This window comes from Panthera tigris, chromosome A1, assembly GCF_018350195.1.
Source record: "Panthera tigris isolate Pti1 chromosome A1, P.tigris_Pti1_mat1.1, whole genome shotgun sequence".
Classification (NCBI taxonomy): Eukaryota; Metazoa; Chordata; class Mammalia; order Carnivora; family Felidae; genus Panthera; species Panthera tigris.
The window spans coordinates 200,898-225,034 of NC_056660.1; the positions used below are offsets into that span (position 1 = coordinate 200,898).

The 24,137-nt window shown below is 47.3% G+C and overlaps 1 protein-coding gene and 1 long non-coding RNA gene across 9 annotated transcripts; one reads left to right on the forward strand and one right to left on the reverse strand.

The window, feature by feature from the left end:
* Positions 1-122: 122 nt before the first annotated feature.
* Positions 123-1,363, reverse strand: LOC122238148. Its single transcript, XR_006217300.1, has 2 exons — positions 1,273-1,363; positions 123-1,167 (listed from the first exon to the last, which is right to left on the reverse strand). It is a non-coding gene; the product is annotated as an uncharacterized LOC122238148 (long non-coding RNA).
* On the forward strand, positions 867-23,668 carry LOC102952371. 8 transcript variants are annotated; one of them, XM_042984034.1, is made up of 15 exons: positions 867-952; positions 1,267-1,428; positions 3,591-3,717; positions 4,025-4,236; positions 4,779-4,941; positions 5,383-5,465; positions 8,064-8,224; positions 8,343-8,508; positions 10,645-10,760; positions 11,562-11,680; positions 13,674-13,764; positions 15,065-15,194; positions 21,682-21,819; positions 23,183-23,239; positions 23,375-23,668. In XM_042984034.1, the coding sequence occupies exons 1-11, from the start codon at positions 931-933 to the stop codon at positions 13,699-13,701; spliced, it is 1,359 nt and encodes a 452-aa protein (XP_042839968.1). In that variant the 5' UTR covers positions 867-930; the 3' UTR covers positions 13,702-13,764; positions 15,065-15,194; positions 21,682-21,819; positions 23,183-23,239; positions 23,375-23,668. The 8 variants fall into 8 exon arrangements, with proteins under 8 accessions (XP_042839968.1, XP_042839426.1, XP_042838548.1 ...); XM_042983492.1 differs by having other exon boundaries at positions 23,183-23,512; positions 23,610-23,654; XM_042982614.1 differs by having other exon boundaries at positions 23,183-23,668.
* The last annotated feature ends 469 nt before the right edge of the window (positions 23,669-24,137 follow it).

Here is a 24,137-nt window from a genome sequence, read left to right on the forward strand (position 1 = left end):
CAGTCTTTCCTAGTCTGTTGCTATCTGCATGAATTTCTGTTCCATAGGCTGGAGGGAAAGGCAGAAAGGAAGTAAGTGGTATTTCTTATGTTGATAATGTCAACCATCCAATTTGAAAGCCATTAAGAGAGCCGAGAAAGCAGCAGCTTGACTTTATAGAGTGTTAAGTGAAGCCCAGGGGCATGAAACCACTCACTGTGGTCACAGAAATGGTGTGAGCCCTGCTGGAACTGAGCCTGAGCCTCTTATCAAGGGCTGGACCTCTGGCCACAGGCGGGGCCTTCTCTTGGCTACAGTGGTGTTGGCTGAGGCTTTCTTCAGGGTCTCGATGCTTCATCAGGGTGGGAGGGGCAGAAGACCAGGGCCCAGATGCAGTGCAGGTCCCGCTCACCCTTATGTTGGCCTACCAGAAGGTTCTAGATGGCTGTGTCTACTTGCCACTGAAAGGGTGGGGAGATCACTGGTGTGACACTGGACAGCAGATTTGGGGTGATAGTAAGATGATTGTTCTGAAGAAGTTGTTCTGTTCGTAGGACTTTGCAAATAGAAAAGGAGCAATTGATGACCCAGGACAGGGACAAGAGTCAGGGGTGTTTGCTGAAGATAAAGAGGAGCCCTGGGCATAGGAATCCCCCTGGGCAAGTTTCAGTAAGGAAGGAGACAAATCCTGAGGGATGTGGACAGTGGATATCCCTGAACTCAGCATCACCAGGGGCTGTGCCAAAGGGCTCAGTCTGGGTTTCTGGCCATCCATCTCTGCAAACCTCGCTTCCCCTCTGGCCCTCCCCAGGTATATAATGCTGTGCTGTATGTTCTCAGGAAGTATCAAGCACTCTGGGCCCAGACCAGTTCTTCCAAGAGAATGCCAGGGTCCATCTGGTCCAATGTGGTCCCCGTGGCATCTTTGGCTTTGTCATCTCCAGAGTGGACATGCTTGACTCTTTCCTCCTTGGTAAGCAGAGGAGGAATACCAAGCCCAGGCTTTCCCAGAGCGAGTGAAAGGGGGTAAAGGCTATGGCTGCATTCTTTCAGCAAGGGATGGCCCCTCAGAAACTTCTCGGCCCTGTCTTGGTGTTCAAAAGGTGAGAGTCAGGCAGGGACCACAGAAGGCCATGTAGGAAGACCGTCTTTGGGGAGGTGAGGGCTCCAGAAGTGCTGAAACTGCTCCTAAAAGGGAATCGAGACAGGACAGGGCTAGTAGGTGGGTGTGTGTACCCCCCCAGACAAGCCCAGATCCTTCAGCTTTCCTTCCCCAAACTCTCCCAGAACCACCTGTATCCAGCCCCTGGCTACAAAGGTATCACCGGACTGCAGGCCTGGAGCACTCTGTCCCTCAGGACCCTGGCATTCATCTCCATATTCCAAACCCAGTGGTCTGCCTGAAAGAAGGGGACGTGATTCTTTTCCAGCTTCACATTCTCCCTCACAGTGAGTTCCCTAATTCAGTACCTGAGACCCTCCCTCGGGCTCGGGCTCTCTCATCCCTCCTCTGCCTGGCTGTTCTGTGACATCACATATAGACCACAACTTTGAAGTAGCAAGTAACAAGCCTGTGCTGTCCCCCTGCTCTCAACCTGATTGGTCACTTGCTGTGGGCCTCCCTTCACTTGTTGGAGCAGATGCCCTAGCTCCAACATTCCGCAACTGCTCCCTGCAGCCCATGGGTGTCAGATTTTGTGCTTTGGGTGGAGGCAGGGACTCACCAAAGTGACCCCTGCTCTCAGCCAGCCCTCCCGCCTGTCTGCTCTGTGCCACACAGTCATCCTTTCAGGGCCTGAAGCCCCCAGAGGCAGACTTCTCAACCCCTCCTGGTAGCCCCCTCCATCTTGAGACACCTTGGTTTACAATGATTGTCATCCTTGTAATGAGCAGAAGCCTGCCTCCCTGTGACTCCCGCCCCTGGGAACCTTACAGAACAAGACCTTTTCCTCCATGAGACAGCCTTCCCTTAGAGAAGAAGTCTCATCCCTCCAGGCTCAGCATCCACCTTGCATGCATTGTGCACAGTCCGGGCCCTCAGTAGACCTTAATTCCCTCCCTTTCTCCTGCCTGGCACTTCCCCGGGGTGCTGCTGTGGAGTGGATGGGCATTCCCTGCACACCCAGCCCACCTGCTCACATGCAGATGGCAGATGTCCCAGGACACCAGCTGGCTTGGCAGAAACAGGCACAGGTCTGCAGCTCTAAAGACATGAGAGAAGATGAGCACCTGGGTGGCTCGGTCGGTTAAGCGTCCGACTTCAGCTCAGGTCACGATCTCGCGGTCCGTGAGTTCGAGCCCCGCGTCGGGCTCTGGGCTGATGGCTCAGAGCCTGGAGCCTGCTTCCGATTCTGTGTCTCCCTCTCTCTCTGCCCCTCCCCCATTCATGCTCTGTCTCTCTCTGTCTCAAAAATAAATAAACCTTAAAAAATAAAAATTAAAAAAAAAAAGACATCAGAGAAGCAAGAGAGCAGCCAGCTCCAGGCCAGTGTGGGTTGGGCTTTTTTCCCCCTCCAACAGATATATTTTTTAAGGAATAGATTTTGAGGAGAAAAACATGGAGCAGAGAGGTATGGAATAGAAAATAAATGCAAAAGCAGCCTGATTTGCTAATTGTTTTAGAACCACAATAAATTAGTACAGAGAATGCCCTGTACAAACAGCACAATAATGGTTCAAAGATTAAGGTGCTCCCTCAGGCAAAGCTGAAGATATCAGTATCTGGTATTGGAATTTATGCTGCAGTCTTTGTTCTTAGATGGATCACTGGGTATGTGGCACAAGCCACACTTTTAGCCTGATTTAAACAGGAGGATGGCCACTTGGCCCAAGAAGTAGATGAAGTGCTTTGTTTCATGTGTCACATAACTACTGAAGTTCCTCCCCACAAAGCAGTGCCAAGGCGAAACAAAAGGGGAAACAAATCCCAGAAGGTGAACTCCAAACATTCGTGCCCCAGTTTCCAGGCCAGGTCTCCCATAAAGCCCCCAGGACCTGGGGCAACCTGCATCCTCTCTCAGCCTTGCTATTTACATCTGTGAAGTGAATGCAGTTGTGTTCCCCCTTCTCCACGTGCTGGGGGAGGTGAGTTCAGAGCCCCATCTTTCAGGGGGGTTAGGGGTGCTTGGGAAGAAGAAGTGATACCTGTCATAGGAAAAGACCCCCTGTGCAGAGGGAATTGCCTGGCTGGGCCCACCTGTATTTCTGCCAGGCGCCCCATCCACCCCCTTAACTGCTCATTCTCCCAGCCACCCCACAGCATGTACTGAGTGCCTGCTGCATGCACACTGCCTGTCAGGGGTACAAAGCTGAACAGGTCCCACCTCTGAGAGTACCAGGGCATCTGGCTGTGCTCACCCACAAAGGGCATCAGGGACTGGGGGCCTCTGCAATGGGCTGGTATGCTCACTTTGCAGGCTGCCTTGGCACCAAGAGTGTTAAGTGTGTTATCATATACATGAAAGGATGAAACATGTCATTTCATTGAAAACATGTCTTCTCAGTTTCCTCACGGTCTTGAGGACAGACCCTGAGCTGCCTGGATGTGGGCTGCCCAGAGCTGGCGCTGAGGAGCCCCCTAGAACCCAGCACCACCTGACTTCCTTCCCCAGATCGCTCAGCCAGTCACTACCCTGTGTACCAGATGCAGCATTTGTTCAACAGCAACCCCAACTGGGACTTTGGGGCCTTCAGGAGACTCAGCCACCTCGTGCGAGAGACTCACCTCAACTTTTCAAGGTAATCTCTGCTGAGCTGCCTGGGAACTTGGAGGAACCATGCTTCCTCACATGTAGGTCGCAGCTAGGGAGGCACTAGGAAGACACAGAGGAGGATGTGAGTCTGTCAACCATGTGGGAGGTGAGGCCAGAAAAGACCAAGGACAGGTGAGGCCTCCTGAATGCATGGAAGGCAGCGATTTGGGAGTCATGGGCAGCTTCCCTAGACCACATTATTCCCGTGCATGGGGAGGAGCTCACACACTCGGTCTGGTATAAGCAGCCCAGCAAAGCTAACTTTCCCTATATTCTGGCCCTTCGTTCCCCAGGTTTGCCCACCAGTTCCTAGATCCAGGCACATATGTGTTTCGAGACAACAGACTGCCTGAGAGCATCATTGTGGTGCTGGTGAAGAAGAAAGGAGTGGCCTGCGATCCCGGCCTATCCCCTGTGCAGCCTTCCTCCCCATATCAGCTTGCCAGGCATGGGGTCCTCAGGCACGGGCTGCTAAACCTGGGCCCAGACTGGACAGTGATCACAGGTACTGACCCCAGGCCAGAGTAGCCATGACCTGGAGGGGGCATGGGAGAAACCTTGCACAGCAGGACCCTTCAGTGCATGTCTAGCCCTACCTGTAACTCTAGGCATGGCCCCAAAGACTTCAGATGGGCACTAGGACAACCTTGTCCCTGAACTAGGACTTCATTTGCCAGGTAGAGAATATTTAATTTCCTTCTTGGGGTCCTTCCCTTTCTTCCTACCTCCCAAGCCCCTCAGTTTTGGGACCTGTTCTTGTGAACAGGGTCTCGTGGTCAACAGTGCCCCTGAGTGGAGTCATAGGCTCACCAAGACGTTCATTTTAACCTCTTCTGTGTGTGTTTCCATCCATTTTCTTTCCTTCCTGTCTTCATGAGTCAGCAATCTCACTGAGCTTTCCAGGCTGAGCCTCAGACGGTGGGTCTGTCATGGCCCCTTGCCCAGATGGGCAGGAAGAAAGCAGCCCTGCAGTGGCTGAGGCATAAAGCCTGCAGAGGCTCTGAGTGGTCATCATGTGGCCTCCGCCTCTCTGTCCTAACCTTGCAGGAGTGCTGCTGGCTGTTGGCTTGGCAACTGTGCTGCTGACAGGCCTCGGCCTTGTGTTGAGGCCCTCCCTGGCTCAGGCCTGCCCTGTAAGGGCTTGGAGGCCCCAGTGGAGGGGCCTTGGGGAGTCTCATGTGCCTGCTGAGTATGTGCCCCTCAGGGACAGGTGAGTCCCCTTCCACCCTTCACTCCTTTCCCAGCCTAGGGGCCACAGCATGTGTGGCCACTCCCCACCCTGGCCCTGCCCACATTCACGATCCCGGTGCTGGCTCTGGAGACTCAGGAAAGAACGCCCTCTTTTTTTTTTAATGTTTATTTATTTTTGAGAGTGAGACAGAGACAGAGCATGAGCAGGGGAGGAGCAGAGAGAAAGGGAAACACAGAATCCGAAGCAGGTTCCAGGCTCTGAGTTGTCAGCACAGAGCCCAAGGCAGGGCTCGAAAGCACAAGCCATGAGATCATAACCTGAGCCAAAGTTGGATGCTTAACCAACTAAACCACACAGGTTCCCCAAGAACACGTTCTTAAGCTGACCTGTGATATTCATCACTGGCACTCCTGGTCCATGTGAGCCCTGTGCCACCTGAGTATGGGTTCTTCTTTCCAGCCTTCTGTCCTATGAAGAACTCAGTCCGTGGGGCTCTAGGGAAGGAGCTGATTCCAAGGAGAAAGTCATTACCTGGAGCACAGGTACCACACCTATACACAGCAACTCCCCTTCTCTTCTTCACCTGCCCTCCACCCCCACCTGCATCCCAGGTACACTCTGGGGAACATCTCACATTTCTATAGCACTGACAGTTTAGAAGACACTTCATGCTTTCCATATGATCCTCACAATGGCACCAAGAAGTGGGTGTTTTCAGGTGTTGTACAATCCCTATTTAATGACAAAGAGATTGAGACTCAAGGAAATCCCCCGAGATCCCCAAGTGACAAGGGCTAGAGAGTAGGTGCTTCTGGGCTTGAATCAAGGGCTCTCTAATCTTTGCTGTGCTGGTCAAGAGTTCTTGGGAACCCAAGGGCAATTCTCCAATCTCACGGCCAGCTTGCTCTAGCTCACCACAAGGGCAAAAATGAAGTTTGTTCTACAGAATCCCTTTACAGGATCACTCATCTGCCCCTGTCAGTTCCTCTTCTCGCCTGAAGAACAGGATATTGCCTTGGTTCTCAGGAGGACCTAGAGGGGCCACACTTTCTTCCCAACTTCACTTGGCCCCCAGTACCTACTGTGAGGAGGAAGTGTGTGCAGAGGGGCATGGAGAGGAGGCTCTGCCAACACCCTTCACCTGCTTGGGAATAACAACTGGACTGCCTCACTTCAGACATCAAAGGGACAAAGGAAAAGCCCTGTAAGCTCTCCTTGATGTGGGTTCACACAGCTTAGAGTCTACCTCCATTTGTCCCTAACTACAGTGTTGCAGAGACCCCAGGAAGTACATTGAGTGCACAAGGACCTGGAGGAGGCAGTGAAGTGAGTGGTTATAAAGCACAGTCATGGGACCAGACCAGCACTGGAGTCTTGCTAGCTTTGAACCTGAACACAGGTCCACACCACACACCCCTCCTCACACCACACGTCCACACATCCACAAGCATCCACACATATACACATTGCACACACACACACACACACACACACACACACTGTCCAAGGCAGGCCTAGCTCTGTGCAGTCCTGACTATGACTCTGCCTAGGGCTCAGACGCTGGTTATCTCTTTCCTAGTGATAGATCTGGACAGTGAGGACAGTACCTCCCTGATGCAGGCAGAGGGAACTGACTGAGTGCAGGACAAATCTACCTTCCCCACCTTGGATCACCCCTCAGGGGTGATCAGCAGGGTGGGCTGTGAAAAGTGTGTATAATGTGGACACAGGGAAGGGTACACAGAGTCAGGGATAAAAACCAGGATTTTAACCCTCAAAGGAAGTCTCAATTCAGGCTCAGGGCTGAGGGTGGGGGGCTCATTGCTGAGATCTCCCACAGGAGGAGGTGTTGGCACAAGGCTCTTTTGGTAAGAGGACTGGCCTCTAGGGGAGGGTGAAGTGCCCCTACATAGTGGGGGGTGTGATGGGTGCACAGAAAGAAGAAGCTTGATGGTGTAAGAGGTCTGGAAAGCTGCCTTCCCACTGCCTTCCAACCTGAGTGGCTGGTAACTCAAGGGACAGACCTACCCAGGCTGCAGAGAGGAAAGGAAGGCAAAGTTGGCCATGTAGAGGCTGGGCTTACATTTGTTGCCCAGAACAAGAACTCCCACATCACTTTGCCAGCATGAATGGGGCTACCTTTCTCCCCTCACGCACCCACCAGGCCTGGGAAAGAGCAGTGTATGGCCTGGCAGTGGATACTCACTCAGCTTCACATTCCACTCCTGCAGGCCACTCTCTGAGCAAGCCCCAGGCCAGCATGGCCACCTCCGTTCCTTCTTCCTTCTTCTTTCTTCTTCCTTCTTCTTTCAAAACCCAACTCCATGGGGGAAAGACTGTCAGAAAGGGGCCTGCTTCGCTCACATGTGCCTTAGCAGAGCAGAGTGGGCTTGAGGGAGAAGGAGGTCAAGGGGCTTAAGACCCTTGTCAAGGGGACATTCCTGCAGGGTGTGAGAGAACCACGATGGGGCCCAGAAACCTCAGTGGAGCTGTCTGGTTTACTCCCCTGGGCTCAGCTGGGGTCACACTCCATCCAGAAGCCTACACCACACTCCACACCTCAGCTAGATGAGTACTTAGTGACCCTCTGCTGTCTGCCGGGTACTGTGGGACACCTGGGGCTAAACAGGAGTCCACAGAGCAGTGGGGACAGGTGGGGCAAGAGCTGTCAAAGGGGAGCACAAGGTTGTTAAGGAGACATAGGGACAGTGAGATGAGTTCAAGTGGAGGGAAGGGACAAAGTTTACTTAGCCAGATGTGGCCTGGGCGACCCAGCAAACAGCCTCCTCAAGGAGCTGCTGGCTTGTCAAGGCCAGTGAGACCCACCGTCAACAAAACAGGGAGGCAGTGCCCACCACCCAACTCTGGTGTGATGCCAAGCCTGATGGACAGAGGCTGCAGGACCCCCTCTCTGTCACACTCACACTCAAGTTCTCTCCACAGCCACTGTCACCTCCTGCATGGGAAGGTCTCCCACCTCCTTGCTTGCCTTTCCTCCCAGCGCTAACCCTCCCCCCGTGCAGGCTTCCTCTGTTCTCACTTGTCGGTGCTGGAAGGAAGGAGGGAAGCTGTACAGCCACTCCGGACGCTCCCACCTCCGGCTCCATTGCACAGCCTCACTCTAAGCCTCCTTCCTGCAGGAGAACCACTCCCCTTGAAGACCCTGGAGGACTTCAGTGTCCGCACTCTCTATGACAAGCTCGAGGACCAGAGCCTACACGTGGCAGCCCAGCTGAGCAAGCACAGGAGCGAGGCACTGGCCTTCTATAGGGGTGCCAGCCAGCAGCTCCAGGGGCTCAAGGTCCGCCACAACTCCCCAACAGCCAAGCTACCCTCATCCCTACCACCCCAGAGAACAGGGGCCCCACTCACCCACTTCTGGAAATTGCTAAAGACTGACACAGCCCTGGTTCTTCCAGGACTTTCTCCAACACCTCAGCACAACTGAGTGGCAAGCTCTGGACAAGGGTGGAGACCCAGAGATGGAGGCCACAGCTGCCACCAGGACAGACACTGAGCAGAGTGTGGAATCATGGGGCCGCCACACTGCAAGTCTACCTAGGGAGCCCTGGCAGCATCCTCTAGGTGAGAGGCAGGTGCCCACGGATGGGACAATGATGGCAGATGGAAAGTCATAATATTAACTCTGACTTTGTATAGCACCTAAGTGTGCATTTCACATTTGTCATCTCACTTGACGTTCAGCACCCCTGTGCCATAACTAGACAGCATCTTCTGACCACAGAAGATGGCCCTGGGCCCAGGGAGCGGTGTGATTTGCCAGAGAAGGAGACTCATATAACACATGGCAGAGTGATGTCTGCCCAGCTTTCCTGTCGGCCACATCCACCACTGTGTTTTAGGGCTGGCCTTGTGTAAGATATCAGGGTAACAAGGGCCCTAAGGCTTTTGAGAGTCTCCCTAGTTTATACCTTTAGTTCTATTTTTCTAAAGGGCATAAGTAACACATGCTCCCCACAAAAGTTCCATCAGTACAAAAAAGTAAGCAATGGGAAGCTAAAGTCCACTTGAACCCAAATCTCAGCAGCCTCACAGGTCTGTGAGTGAGTATTCATTTGCTCTTCTGTGGACCCCGTGGAAGCCCCTTCCATGACAGCCCATACTCTGAAATACTCCTGCCACTTGCAAGAGTCTAAACTCTTGTAAAGCCTTCTTCCTTTAGGACCTGGGTGTTGAGCTTCACTGCAAAGAAGCATGTGTTCAGTTCCCACCTGGACTCTGAGTCCCCAGGCAGGGCTTGTGACAGGACAGGAACGGGGTGTGGAGGGACATCCATGGGCCTCACTACCTGCTCTGACTTAGAACCACACCCAGAAATCTGAGAGCCCAAAACTGAGCATCATCCTGGGTGGGTCTAGCAGATGGCAGCTCTGGGCGTGTGGTCTCTAAGCTACCCCTGAATGGCCCTGATGTCTCTATGTTTGGGCTACTGACTAAAACAGAGCTCTGGCTGCCACAGTGGGTGACCCTGGCCCCATGTTAGAAGTGGTCAGTGCTGTTGCCCCTTTGCTCCTGGCTCCTCTCCCTCCCTGTGAGTGCCCAATGGATGCCAGTCTAGGTAAGAAGGGGGCTACCAGGCTGCTTTCTGCAAGGCTATATCACTTGTTTACTTTTTCCATGATGGCAGCCCTAGAATAAGAGGGCCATCTGCCCTCAATGGCCCTAGGGGAGAGGAGTTGGGGAGCAGGTCAAACAGACACTAGCACCCCTCCCTGGTGTGCTTGCTGCATGTGTGGTCTATGAGACCCTGGGGATGGAGAATGTTATTAAGAGCTTTCCTTGACCTTCTCTGAAACCATTCCCTCTTCTTAAACTTCTGGGCTGGGATATCTGGCCAACTGATCATGAGAAGGAGAAAGACAAAATCTGAAATTTGCCTGGGACTAAGCTGTAAAAACTCCATGTCCCAAAGATCCTCTCCACAGGCACTGATAGGAGCTGAATACAGGAGTTAGCTATTGCTAACTGGAGGCAGAGGCTTCCATTATTTCTTGATGAGGAACACTTTTTTATAAAAAATTATGTGATGAAAGTTTAGCAAATTAAAAAGAAGAAAGCAATTAAATAACACTTTTGCAAAACTACCCTGTAGCCCATCAGGCTCCCTGTGGGTGGCTATTTCAGCAAGTCAGAGTGAAGTTCTTGGAGACTGCTGGCTGTGAGCCCCAACACAGCATGGGGCTTGGCAGTGGGTGTCCTGAGTGCCCAGGGGATGCACAAGCAAAACACAGTACTTAGAAGTGTTCAAGCAGTCAGAAGTAACAGAGTAGATATGGTGATAAAAGATAGGTATACCTTTGAACATTTCTGAATATAAAATCAACACATGGTTTATACATCTTAAACTTACACAGTGTTATGTTAATGATATCTCAATAAAGCTAGAAAACCAAAAAAAAGAAAAAAAGATGTATAAGAAGGGAAGAGATTATGTATAAAAATTTAACTACTCACACATAAAAAACCACAATGTGTCTTTCAAGGTTCAATCTACATATAGTTAGCACATTGGAGAGATTGCCTGAAGGAAGGAGAGAGATGCAGGCAGGCTCTGGGATGAGAGGTAGAAGGAATAAAAAGGCAAGAGGCTCCCATAAAAGGCTTCAGAACTGAGAAAAATCAAGGAAGTGTGAGGTGGGGAGTCTGTGGTTAGACGAGATGATTGTGTCTCAGGCTACTCTCTGTGTTCTCCTTCCCCAGGCCGCACCCCCAGTGTCACACCCCTGGGCTTTCAGCTGGAACTTGACAGAGTGATTGTGGCACTGGCATCAGCACTTTCTCACGCACACGGGCAACCAGCTGGGGCCAACAGAAAGGTGAAAGCTCCCCAGGGCACTAGAGTGCACCTGCGTATTCAGACAGCTTCAGTGTCACCCTGACCTCATGGAGACTCATTTGGCATACACGCGTGCACACAAACACACACACACGTGCACATTCACACACACACAAAACACCGTTCACATACACAAACATGCATGCACACATCACACATGCGCACATTCATACTTACACACTCGCGCACACACACACATGCGCAGACACCACACGCACATATGCGCTTAGGCCTCACACTCTTCAGGTGGCTCTGCACTCTGCTAGAAAAGCAAAGTGTGCTGCCTGTGCTCCTAGGTTAACCCCTGTCTTCAGCTATTTATCTCCATCAAGATATGTGTCAGAGACAATCTCCCCAGTCCCTTGTTGATCTGGCCTCTTACACAGAGCTCAAAAGGGAAGCACGATTCATGCATCCTACACTGAGAGCAGCATGTCAAATGGAAGAAAGACTCAAAGGGCCTCTGTTCAGGAGTCTCTGGCTGGCACACCCCAGTGCAATAGGGCAGAATCCATCACAGCGACATGTGTTCCCAAGGCACCTGTAGGGATGTAGAAAAGAGAGACCATGATACATATCAGGTCTTATTTGCCACTGAGCAGACACTTGGGGCCCCCAAGAGCACTAGGCAGTCAGTGGCCTGGCCACACCAAGAAACAGAATCCCAAGTTCAGATCAGTGCAGGTGCCCATATTGGTTCAGCAATGATGCCCTTGTCCATTACTGTTCTTTACTGAGCCCAGAACTGAAGGAAAGTTACAGGATTATCTGTTCTTCCAAGGCCTCTGTTCAGGTTGGTGAACAGCCTCTTCGCACCTACCAACAAAATCCTCAACTGGCAAGTAACATGTCCCTGCAGCCACAGCCTCCACCACCGGATGAGGAGAACCAAAGTACAAGGTGGGGACAGGCATCAGCACCAAAGCTTACACACAGCAGCTATATTCTTTGGGTGTGGCCCTTAGCTCCTAGTACTGAGAATCTTGTCTTCCATAACCAACACCTGATTTAAAGCTTAACCCACTCAAATCCAGCTGAAGGCTTCAGGATGCTCTGCCCACAGTAATTTCCCCTATTGTCCCAGCTACTTTGGTTTACCAAGAGGTCACTGATTTAACTCATCAGAACTCATGTCATTTACTGGGTTTGTTCCCACCCATGGGGATGAGGTCACATTCACTCTGGCTGACCCTAGACTTTATAACCCCATCCCACCTCCTTCCAATGCTCCTTCTTCTGATATATCGTCTCTTCTGGGGTGTAGCCATGTGGGCTTGTGTTCTTCCTCCAAGTTGACCAAGAGGCTAAGATGGATTTATTTGCTTGTGTAAACTTGATTTCTCTCCGTGCATTTAGATTTATGGTCTGTTCCTCCCTTCATCCCCTTTTAATTATCATAAGTGGTAGTAGTCATATTGAATGCTTTGTATATCCTGGTGCTAAGGTAAGCACTTTATCTGCTAAGTTAATCCTCACAATAACCCTGTGAAGTAGATACTATTGCTAGCTCCATTTTACCTTTATTTTTTTAGGTTTATTTTGAGAGAGAGAGAGAGAGAGAGAGAGAGAGAGAGAGAAAGGAGAGAGAGAGGGGTGGGGGAGGGGCAGAGAGAGAAGGAGAGAGGATCCCAAGCATGCTCCACACTGCCAGTGCAGAACCCAATACCAGGCTCAAACTCACCAACTATGAAATCAATACCTGAGCCAAAATCAAGAGTCAGTCACTTAATCCAGGCACCCCTAGCTCCATTTTAAAGATGAGAGAACCAGGTTTCAGAAAGGCTAAGCTTTATGATAGAGCTGGGATATCAGTGCAAGGGATCTGAGTCTCAGAGCCCACCCTGCACTAACCTCCCCGTTAATCCTTCCACCAAAGCTATGACAGTCTTTCCTCCCAGAAACTGCTCTTCCATTGATTTCCTTATTTAGGTTGCCTAGAAAACTTACATAAATGAAGTATCTTGCAGGCAAGGGGAGAGGAATCTTGACTCTCCTGCTAAAGTCATGGGGCCTGGGTTCCTAGAGGATCAGGGACTACAGAAAGAAGGATCACACAAAGGCAAGTTAGTGTAGGGACCAAGGGCTGCCCCTGGCCCAAGATAGGCCACTCTGGCATGAAAATCATTTTGAGTTCGAAGCAATCAAAATCCAGCAGACTCAGGAAAAACTCTTTTTCTCCCCCTCTACTGCCTAAAAGAATTTAGGTAGAGGACCTGCTCCAGGAAAATAGCTGTCACCATAGATAACTACATGTAATATGTACATGTAGTACATAGTATTGTAATATGAATGAGGTATGGTGGACAGGGAAGAACCTAGCAAGGCGTGTTTGATCAAAACCTTCTATGTCTCATTGTTTCTGTGGGCCCAGCAACCATCTGTTTACCAAACATTTATTCTCATTCTCCCTGTGAATTTCTTTCTTTCCCTTTGAAGTCCCAGACCCCTACCCTTTCTCCTTAGTTTAGGATGACACATACACCTCATTTTCCCTGTGTTTGGAATCTCATGTCTGTGTGGATTCCCTGTACATGTGAAACTAAATTTGATTTTCTCCTGTTAATCTGTCTCATGTCAATTTGATTTAGTCCAGCTAAAAGGACCTTGAAGGGCATAGGAAATTCTTCCTCCCCAAAATTTATAATCCAGAGACCTAGATTCTAGACTGGGCTCTTCCCTGAAAGTAGTGCCTATTTATTTATTTATTTGTCTTCACACCCAGGGCAGAACCCAACATGGAGCCTGAACTCACAACCCTGAGATTAAGACCTGAGCTGAGATCAAGAGTTGGATGCTTAACTGACTGAGCCACCCAGGCTTTCCAGCCAGTGTCATGACCTACAACCTGAGGATAATTTCACTCAACAGATATTTATTGCTGTCTTTGATACAGAGCTGAAGGAGTCAGGAAGAACAAGTGATTGTAATAAAAGGCTAAAGAGGTTTAAAGACATCTGCAAGGATCAGGAAAGGTTTTTGTGATGGTAGTATTCTTTGAAATAGGCTTTAAAATAAGGGTAGGGTCCTAACTGGCAGAGGCATTGAGGAAGGGTGTTCCTGGAGAACAGTGTTGACAAAAACATGGAGGTGAGAAAGCTCAGATATGGCTCATGAACTGCAACCAGTCCCAGAGGCCTAAAGGCTCACTGAAGATAGTCCACCCCTCTCATATCAAGGGACAGAAACTGAGATTGAAAATTGAGTTTCCCAAAGGGAGTCTGAAGAGTATAGCAGTGTACTGACCAGGATCCCAACAGGAAACAAACACCTTCTAGATGGAAAATTTGAGAGAAATGTAATAAAGGAGGACATATAAAGGTGTGGGCAGATACATGTTACCACAAAGGCTAACACAGTTCCCTGGAGCAAGCAGAACTGGACCAACATCTCCCTGTCCCAGGCCTGAAGGGTGAGAGCACAAAGCAGTTACTGGGCCACAGAAGGAACACCAGTTAGGGAGGCCCTAACAGACACAGCTCTCACAGGGCACAACCAGCCTGATATAGAGAAAGAAAAAAATTCCTTTCTTCTACCTATCTTAGGTTCTTGGCTAGGGCCCAGTAAATTAGACTAACAAAAGATGAGCATTAACATGCACATGGCACATACACATGAAAGCACTCAGTGAAGAGTAAAGGAAGGAAGGGTGTTGAGAACTTGGGCTTACACAGCATCTTAATAAAATAACAGTAAATTTTTAGAGAGGCTACAAGACAAAATAAATGGTCTTTGAGTTTCTTGGGTGTCAAATTGTCAGAAGGTAAATATATGGAAGAACCAGTGGTGGATAAGGGCTAGTTTTAGCAAGGTTTTTGTGTAAATTCCTGTGGTGCCAATTCCAGGCTGATAAACATCTAGAGTTACCTTGGTGATTAACTCCTGCCCTTCCTAGAGAAGGGAGCAGGAGGGCATCTTTAAAATGTATGTCCTGCTTTTAGTAAAATAGGGTAAGGGCAGAGATCTTTCCTTATATCTGTTTCTTCTCAATTGCCTTCAGCTCAAAATAATCAATATGCCAAGTTGGCATATTTCTGGGAGACATATTCTGTACCTGTCACTGAGAAGTCACTCACCTGCTGAGGCAGGGACAGCTGTGTGGGTGCAGCTTCAGGGAATCTATGCATCTGTCAGTTTCTCTGTCACGTCAATAATCTCATTCTTCTCTAATCCCAGACTCCTCAGGGAGGAGTTAAGAGTGGCCAATGTCTTCTTTTTTTCTGGTTGGGAAGATGTACTATTGGGCAGCAGAGGCCTAAAGGGGTGTCTCTCATTCCCTTTTCCCAGCTCTCAGCAGGACCTGGGACCTGGACAGCTTCCCCAGTGTGCTGCCAAAGGAGGAGGCACCGAGAGCCCAGGCTCTAGGTTGTGGATCATCGGGGCTGGACACAGGCATGGAGCCTTTCCTGAGATGCAGGTAGGATCCTGGCTCTGTGACCAAGGTCCTCTTCACCTTGGGGAGTGCTATGGGCCACCATCTCCTCCAACCTCTCATTGTCACCTCCAAGGATTCTGAGCTGTCCAATTGTCCCATCTTTCAACCCTGCTTGTTACCTACACACTGTATATGATTCTGGGGCCCAGAAATCAAATACAGGGGTGGAGAAAATATGAGTAGAAGTGATACTTTGTGGAAAAAGAAATTAGGATTAAAGAATACTGGCCAAGAAAATCACTCACTAAGTGTTCACTGATTGTCCATGTAGGGGAGGAAATCATTTTTCTCTGTCTTTCAAGACTCTTCTAGCTGGACTAAAAATTAAATTGACATGAGACAGATTAACAGGAAAAAATCAAATTTGATTTCGTATGTATGGGGAATCTACACAGACCTCAGATTCTAAAGTCAGTCAGACAAAATAAGGTATGTCCTGAACTAAGAAGAAGGTAAGAAATTCAATTCACAGGAAGATGAAAAAGAGTAAATGTTCAGTCAATAAATGTTTACTGGGTCATCCAGAAACAATAGGACATAGAGAGGACTTTGATTAAACAGGCCTTGCGCCATTCCTCCTTGTCTACCACACCTGGCTCATATTACAATGTAGTTTTCTATGGTGACATCACTCTTCCTGGAGCAGGTCCTCTATCTAAATTATTTTAGGTGGTTGTGGAAGAAGGTCAAGTCCTTTGAGCCTTGACTATTTTAAACTTGGCATAATCTGCATGCCAACATGGCCTGTCTTGGCAGGGGAGGGGTGCTGTCCCAGGCCCCTGCATCTATAATATTCACAAGGGCAAGAGGTAGGATCCTGTGAAGGTTTAAAAGAATCTTCAAAACAATGGTAAAAAATCCCAAATGAAAGTAATAATAGTTATGATCACATAATAATATAAAACAGGAGTCTAGGTAAAAATTTACCATCAACAGATACTTTTGCTCTATGAGGAAAAAATGTGTAAATGACCCTAAGAGAAAGGAAATACAGACATATAAAATTATATGAAAAATGTTCAAAGAATCAGAGAAATAGCAGTTAAACTAGATGCCCTTTTTTATCTACCTAAAACATTTAACTAAAGTATTAATTATTTGTGAGAATGAAGGAGATAGTCACTCCCACATCCAGCTGGTTGAGGATAAAAAGTTAAAACCTTCCTGGAAAACAATCCATCAATTTGTGTCAAAAGTCTCTAAAATATTCATTCCATTTGACTCAATATCTCCAATCCTAAGAATCTCTCTAAGGGGAAAAATTTTTAGATACAGGCAAATATGAGGAAACAAGGACATTGAAATTTTTTATATGAGGGTTATAGAGCTCTGGTAGAGCTCTGTCATAAAATATTAATGTCTTTATAAAAAATAAGGTTATAGAGAATTTTCAATGTTATTAAGGTAAAAGATGAAGATAGAGAATTGCACATGTAACATGATTTCATATGTGAGTATATATGTTGTTAAAAAGACACATGGGAAACAGAGAGCCATAAAAGCAGGAGTAAAACTATCTTGGGGGGAGAGAGAGAGAGAGAGAGAGAGAGAAACTGAAATGTGAAGGCCTGAAATGTAAGAATGATTACTGAGTATCAGTCAGCTCTTGCTGCAGGACCAACAACACAAATTCCCAGCAGTGGATGTCTGGGGGCTCAGTTGATCTGGTCTGGGCCCACCCTGCAGTTCTGGGTCTTGGCAAGGTGTCTGCATTTCACCTGAGTTCCAGCTCCAGACTGGGCTTGCTTGAGACTCTGGGAGCAACTGTGCATCCAAAGTCTCTCCTCCTCCTCCCAGAGCCAGCAGGCTAGTCTGGACATGTCCTTCTTAAGGTGTTGGCAGAATCACAAAAGGCCTCTTGAGTCCCAGGCTCAAAACTAGCATCAGGTGACTTCTGCCTATCTTAATGGCCAAAGGAAGTCAGAAGGTGGAGCTCAGCTTCAAGCTGTGAGAAAAAAGCCCACCCACTGTGGGAGGGCACTGCAGAAGAGCATGGCAATGGGCCCAGGCCCAAAGGGTGCGAAGAAGTAGAGCCTTCAATGCAGTCCACCTCAGTGGGTTATCATGATATTAATGTACTTGTTTATATATTTAAATTCTTTTAATGTTTGTTTATTTCTGAGAGAGAGAGAGACACAGAACACAAGTTGGGGAGGGGCACAGAGAGAGGGGGAGACACAGAATCCAAAGCAGGCTCCCGGCTCCAAGCTGTCAGCACAGAGCCCTACACGGGGCATGAACTCATGAACCATGAGATCATGACCTGAGCCGAAGTTGGACTCTGAACAGAATGAGCCACCCAGGTGCCCCTGTTTATATATTTAAATGTTATATTTACTAATATTCTACACTGAACCAGGGATACCTTTTACAATGAGAAAAACAAAAGTTGGGAGATTTTTTTGTTCTGGCATATTTTTGCCTTTATTTCCTTTTTTACTATTTAAATTCAAGTTAGTTAACATATAGTGTATTAATATTAGTTTTAGGAGAACTCAGTGATTCATCACTTACATATAACACCCAGTGCTTGTCCCAAAAAATGCCCTCCTTAATGCCCATCACTCATTTAGCCCAACCCCCTACAAAACTCCCCTCCAGCAACCTTTGGTTTGTTCTCTGTATTTAAGAGTCTCTTTTGGTTTGCTTCCCTCTCTGCTTTTATCTTATTTTTCCTTCCCTTCCCCTATGTTCATCTGTTGTGTTTTGTAATTCCACATTTGAGTGAAATCATATGATATTTGTCTTTCTCTGATGGACTTATTTCACTTGGCATAACATACTCTAGTTCCATCCACATTGTTGTAAATGGCAAGATTTCATTCTTTTTGATTGCTGAGTAATAGTCCATTGTATAGATATAGATATAGATGATATAGATAGATAGATAGATATAGATATAGATATAGATATAGATATAGATATAGATAGATATGCCACATCTTCTTTATCCATTCATCAGTAAATGGACATTCAAGATCTTTCCATAATTTAGCTATTGTTGATAGTGCTACTATAAACACTGGGGTACATGTGCCCCTTCGAATCTGTATTTTTGTATCCTTTGGGCAAATACCTACTAGTGCAATTGCTGGGTTATAGGGTAGTTCTATTTTTAACCTTTTGAGGAAACTCCATACTGTTTTCCAGAGTGGCTTCACCAGTTTTCATTCCTACCAATGGTGCAAAAGTGTTCCCCTTTTTCCACATCCTTGCCAACATCGGTTGTTTCCTGAATTGTTAATTTTAGCCATTCTGGCAGGTGTGAGGTGGTATCTCAGTGTGGTTTTGATTTGTATTTCCCTGATGATGAGTTATGTTGAGCATCTTTTCATGTGTCTGTTTGCCATCTGGATGTCCTCTTTGGAAAAGTGTCTATTCATGTCTTCTGCCCATTTCTTCACTGAATTATTTGTTTTTGGGGTGTTGAGTTTAATAAATTCTTATAGATTTTGGATACTAACACTTTATCCAATATGTCATTTGCAAATATATTTTTCATTTCTTTTTAACCAAAAGGTACTAGGGCTGATCTGGTAGTAATGGGAATGGAAATGGGAAAGAAGCCTATGAAACATAGTGTTTTGTACATAGAGTATTCTCAGAAACTCCAGTTTCTGCTCAGTCACTTAAAACAAGGGACACCAGTATAGAGGCATAGCAAATCCTATAAATTTCACTGGAACTCTTTCCTCATACAACCCAGCATGGGGACAGACTGGGAAATTCTTTCTACTGAAGGACATTTTTTTCCTTTCCTTATTCATAAAGTGAAATAGCAGATATTGTGACAGTCCATGACACAATGGAACTATATGACATGGGAAACCATTGGTATCCAAAATGGATAGTAATGATTTTACCCTTCATCCCCATGCACTAAGCCATGATTAATTTTCTCTCTGCCAAATACACAAGGAGTCACATCACTGCCCAAGAGGGGCAGACAGAAAGCATGTTATTTGTTGCGGTCTTCCTGTGAGCCAGGCCTGTGCTGGTCACTTTCACACACCAATGTGAACCTCACAGCAGCCTTCTGAGACAGACCTACTGATTCTTCAGCTGTGGAAACTGAACCTCAGAGAGGAAGGTAACTTTGTTCAAGAGAGTTTCAAATCCCATTCTGTCCACATCAGAAACTTGTGCTTTTTCTTCTGTATCATCCTGCCTGACCTGATTCAGAAACATAAATGAGGCAAGAGAAGGAGATTCCCATCTTTTTCAACCAGCATTTATGGGAGACAGGCTGAGTGTGAGGGAGCTGAGGATCCACAGACATGACAAACCCAAACCTCTGCTCAAGGAACTGACAGTTCAGGAAGGCATTTTGGTGTCCAATAAGATGGCAAAATGAACACACAATACAGACACTTGCAAAGATGTATAGGCAAAAAGCACCATCTATTAAGGGATTTTGCTAGGCAACATTTGAAATTTCTACCTCTGTATTTCTTCATTTCTCCTTTATGTTTGCTATCTATTTTCCCTATCATTTACGTATCCCAATCTGACTTCCAGGTGATTTCCTCACAAGTTTCTACAAACTGACTACAACTGGGTCTACATGTAAGCTATCAATCACATTGTCATTCTCTTCATATGTTTTCATTTCTAGATTTACTTTTCTCTAAAATGTTCCTGGGCTTGCTTTATGGATTCTATTCTTTATTTTGTCTTCCTTCACATGCTTATATGGCAGTCATGCTCAGATCTCACTGTTATGTCCAGTTTCTTGGGGGTATTTTTATCAGGTCAGCTGTTTCTTGTGCCATTGGATTACCTACCTTTTCACCGACAAGTCATCTTCAGGGGAATTTTCCTCTGTGCAGGCCTCCCTGTGGGGCAACTGTGATTATCTCCACTTACATACTATGGGGTTTGTTTCTTCCAGTTCTCTTGGGAGGTTAGCTTCCTAATCTCTCTCTCTCTCTCTCTCGCTCTCACTCTCGCTCTCTTTCTCTCTCATCTGGCATCCTAATAGTGTGCTTAGCCTTATGGTTCCAATTTCTTCACATCAAACCTGTTCCAACCTCAACCTTGAGCAACAAGCCTGTTCAGCAATGGGCCATGTGCTCAGGTAAGATGCAGGTTTTTAATTTAAATTCAGAGAATAGAGAGCCACTTCCTGAGTCCAGACTTTACTCAGGCAACCAGAGACCAGTTCCCACCATAAATTGCCTCATGACCTCAACACCTCCCCAAAGTAGTAGTTAACACCTTAGTATTTAAGGAAAAATACCCACATGCTACATGCAGGAAGGTAAAAGGGGAAGATAACAGGCTGACCAAGTCAGATCTCCTTTTGTTTTTATTATTTTGTTTTTTTAAGTTTATTAATTTATTTATTTGGGGGATGGGGAGGGAGAGCATGAGCAGGGGAGGGGCAGAGACAGAGGGAGAGAGAGAATCCCAAGAAGGCTCTGTGCTGACAGAGGCCCAATGTGGGCCTTGATCCCACGAATCATGAGATTATGACAGAGCTGAAATCAAGAGTCTGATGCTTACTGACTGAACCACCAAGGCACCCTAAAGTCAATTCTCCTTTTGAAGACATTTTCCACAATTCATTCTTTCAACAATTTTCTTTAACATCTCATTGGCCAAAATGTGGTCATATGGTAATCTCAATCTACAGGAGAGTCTGAAATAAACTGTTTTTCAGCAGGGCTGACACTTCCAACAAATTGAATTCTATTAATAAGAAAGTCTCTGCCATCATAGCTGAGAATAGCACACAGGGCCCATTGTGTACTACTGTCTCTAGCTCCCACATTACCTCCATTTCTCCAGCATCATCTCCTTCCACTTTTCCAAACAAATTCCATGCTACCACCAAACTTAACTTTTACTACTTCCCATAGCAACCTTCCCACAGCAACCCACAGGTAATACTCATCACTCATAATACTTTTTTTTAGGTCCACCATTCTTGATAGACTGTAAACCCCATGGAAGTTCACTAATGGAATTATAGGACTAATCATTGGCTTGACACATACTGAATGATCAATAAAGTTTTCTTTACTTATGAGTGGATGGTCAGATGGACGGACGGACTGACTGATGGATGAATGTTCCCTGTTCTCTCTCATATCTCTGTTTTTATACATGCTATTCCCTTTGCCTAGCATGCCCTTCTTCCATTGTCTACCCAGCTAATTCCTGTTAATTGATAACAATTAGCTGAAATGTGCCCTCTTTAATAAAGTTCTCCCTGGTCATACCTACCTGGATTAGGCATCCTGCTTTTTGCTCCTGTGCCCCCCCCCCACCATAGCCTTTATTATACTGGATTGTACACCTGAGTTTACTTGCCTTTACCTCTGAGCTCTTTGAGAGCAGACCTGACTTCAACTCTGTATGTCTGGTGCTAATCCCATTGCCTGTCATGGAACAGGAGCTCAATTGATTTGCAATGAAATTAGAATAAAAGTGAAAGTAATGAAGACCATGTGTCTCTTGTTTCTAGAGGAAGATATGCCAGGTGGAAAACACTTTGGATGAGCTGAATGAGGAGTTCTTCCAGCTCACTGCTCAAGCCCTAGAACTTCAGAAGGAAAAGGACAAACCAGGTCAACTTCCCCCAAGTGAAGGCAATACATTTGTGGTAAGCCCAGCAAACTACCACCTCAGCTCCTGAGATGTCCACAGATAGCTGCGTCTCACGTGTGGGGCCCACAGAGTCACAGGACCCCATAGAAGGGGTTGGGACCAGAAAGTCCACCAACCAAAGTTTGGTTTTGCCTGTTTGGTTTGGCACATACTTCCTAGAGACAGGGAGGACCTCTCAATCAGCTTGGGCTTGCAGGTCTCTAAGTAAATTGATGGCCCGGAAAGACTGAGGAAGGGTATGAAAAGGGAGCAATAGAAATAGCTGTTTAGATGTAGCTAACTAGTAGTACATGGTTCTGGAACAAGGACTTTTCCATGATATTCATCTGTCATCTAGATTGCTCCCCCATCCTAATCTGAGTCTCTGGAGGTATCAACATAGGAAAGGTTGGAGGGGACAAAGACAAGAGACAAAAGGGAATAATTCAGTTGTATCTGCACTGAGCTCAATACAACTCTATTCACCAAAGCAGACAGCCAGTTTGTGGGCCCTAGTTTGCTACTTGGAGATTCTTAATACTGTATTAAAATATCATTTCATTTGACCTGAGTTTTTTGGCATACTCTTAACTTTTGCACCAAGCCAATGCCTCCATCATCTCACCCTAATCCCCGCCTTGCTGAATTGTTAAACACAGGCAATGCCCTGGGTGGTGGAGAAGCAGGCAGAGATACCTCCTCTCACCAGGTTTCCCAGAGTGGGCATCTGTGCCAGAATACCTGTGTCTCTGGGGAATCCCCTCTTCACAACCAGAAAGGTCTCTGGGAGTGAGGGCCCAGGAGGGCCTTCTCTGAGATTTTCCAAAAAAAAAAAAGTCACACTAACCTGTGGGGTCTCTAAGCAGCCACCCTCTACTTCAGATAGGAAGCTGTGACATCAGTTCCACTGTGGAAGGACCTTGCATAGGGACCTATCACTGACTGCACTGAGGGGCTCAAATGATTCGGTGAGGATAAAGTAACATGGTAACTTCAAGCTTGAAAAGACATTATATAAATATCTTTAGTATTAAGGAAGGAAAAAACAGGATGAGCTGAGGGGCTATAAAATACAGCAATATTTAATTATTCAATAATTATTCCAAATTATTAACCATGATGATTGTGTAATGATATAATTTGTTGTGCCTTAATGTAGCAACATAAACTCAGGGAACACTATGTCTTTGTTAGTTAATTGTGAAGTCAGTCCCTGGAGGTAAGTTGTTGGCATCTTCCCAAGTATTTGGATGGGTGCTAATGCCTAGAGACTGTCAGAGGGACGAGAGTCATGCCAAGATCATGTGGTGGATACAGGAAAGAGTGAACTTAGAACTCTCAGGGGCCACATTTCCTTTTCCTGTTTGTGTCCTTTTCAGGAGGTTCCCAGCATCTTCCCTTATGTGTGGCAAGAAGACAGACCCTACCCACCAGAGGTAGGTGACCCAGATGGAGAGAATCTGGGGACCTGGGCCCTGAAGAGAGAGGAGGCCCTGATGCTGGGAGTGAGAAGAGCCCACCTGGCTCAGAGGATTGAAGACCTGGAGTGGGAGCTGTCCCTGCTCCTCCAGGTGGCAGATGGCAGTGTGTATACAGGAGGGAGCTGGCCCAGCCTGGGGAGATGCTGAGTCACACAGGATGCTGCAGTGGCCATCTGTAGGAGTGCCTTCTCCATGGAGAACACAACTGGGTTAATCCATTCACTCCTGGTAGGAAGGAGTGGGTGTCTCAGGGGCCAACGGGGCCTGGAACATGTGCTCAGTTTTATGACATGCTTCTTTTGGGCAACACCCAAATTTCTTTCAGAGCCTGGACCTTGGCTTGTGCTGATTTCTGTCTGCTATCCTTTGGAGTGAGGGAAAATAAAGTCATACAAGTCAAGAAAATTGACATGTGTTCCCATCACTGAGTCTGTCTTCACTCTCTTTTCAGGGCACTGGCCACTGGGTGCTGTGATCCAGGCTGAATGCCCCCAACAGCTTCACTGGGGCACCTGGCTTCAAGAGTGAGAAGCACTTGGGGTGGGGACCATGAGACCCTATGTGCAGCCACAGCACAGACCTTCCACGCTGATCCTCCATCACTGCCAACTCCTCATGGGGATCCCCAGTGGGCCACATTCCCTGCCTGGTTCTGGTGACCTCCTGGAGCACGTAGAGACAGGCGAGGATGTGCTGGCAATCCCCAGCCTCCTGTGCCACATGGAGGGCCTCAGGTCCAGAGAGAACTGTGCTTCCCCAGGACAGCCTATGCTTTCTGCCCTCTGTGCCTTTGCACAAGCAGTTCTCTTTCCAGAAGGTCCCTCCTACTTCCATCTGCTCACTCTAGGTGAAG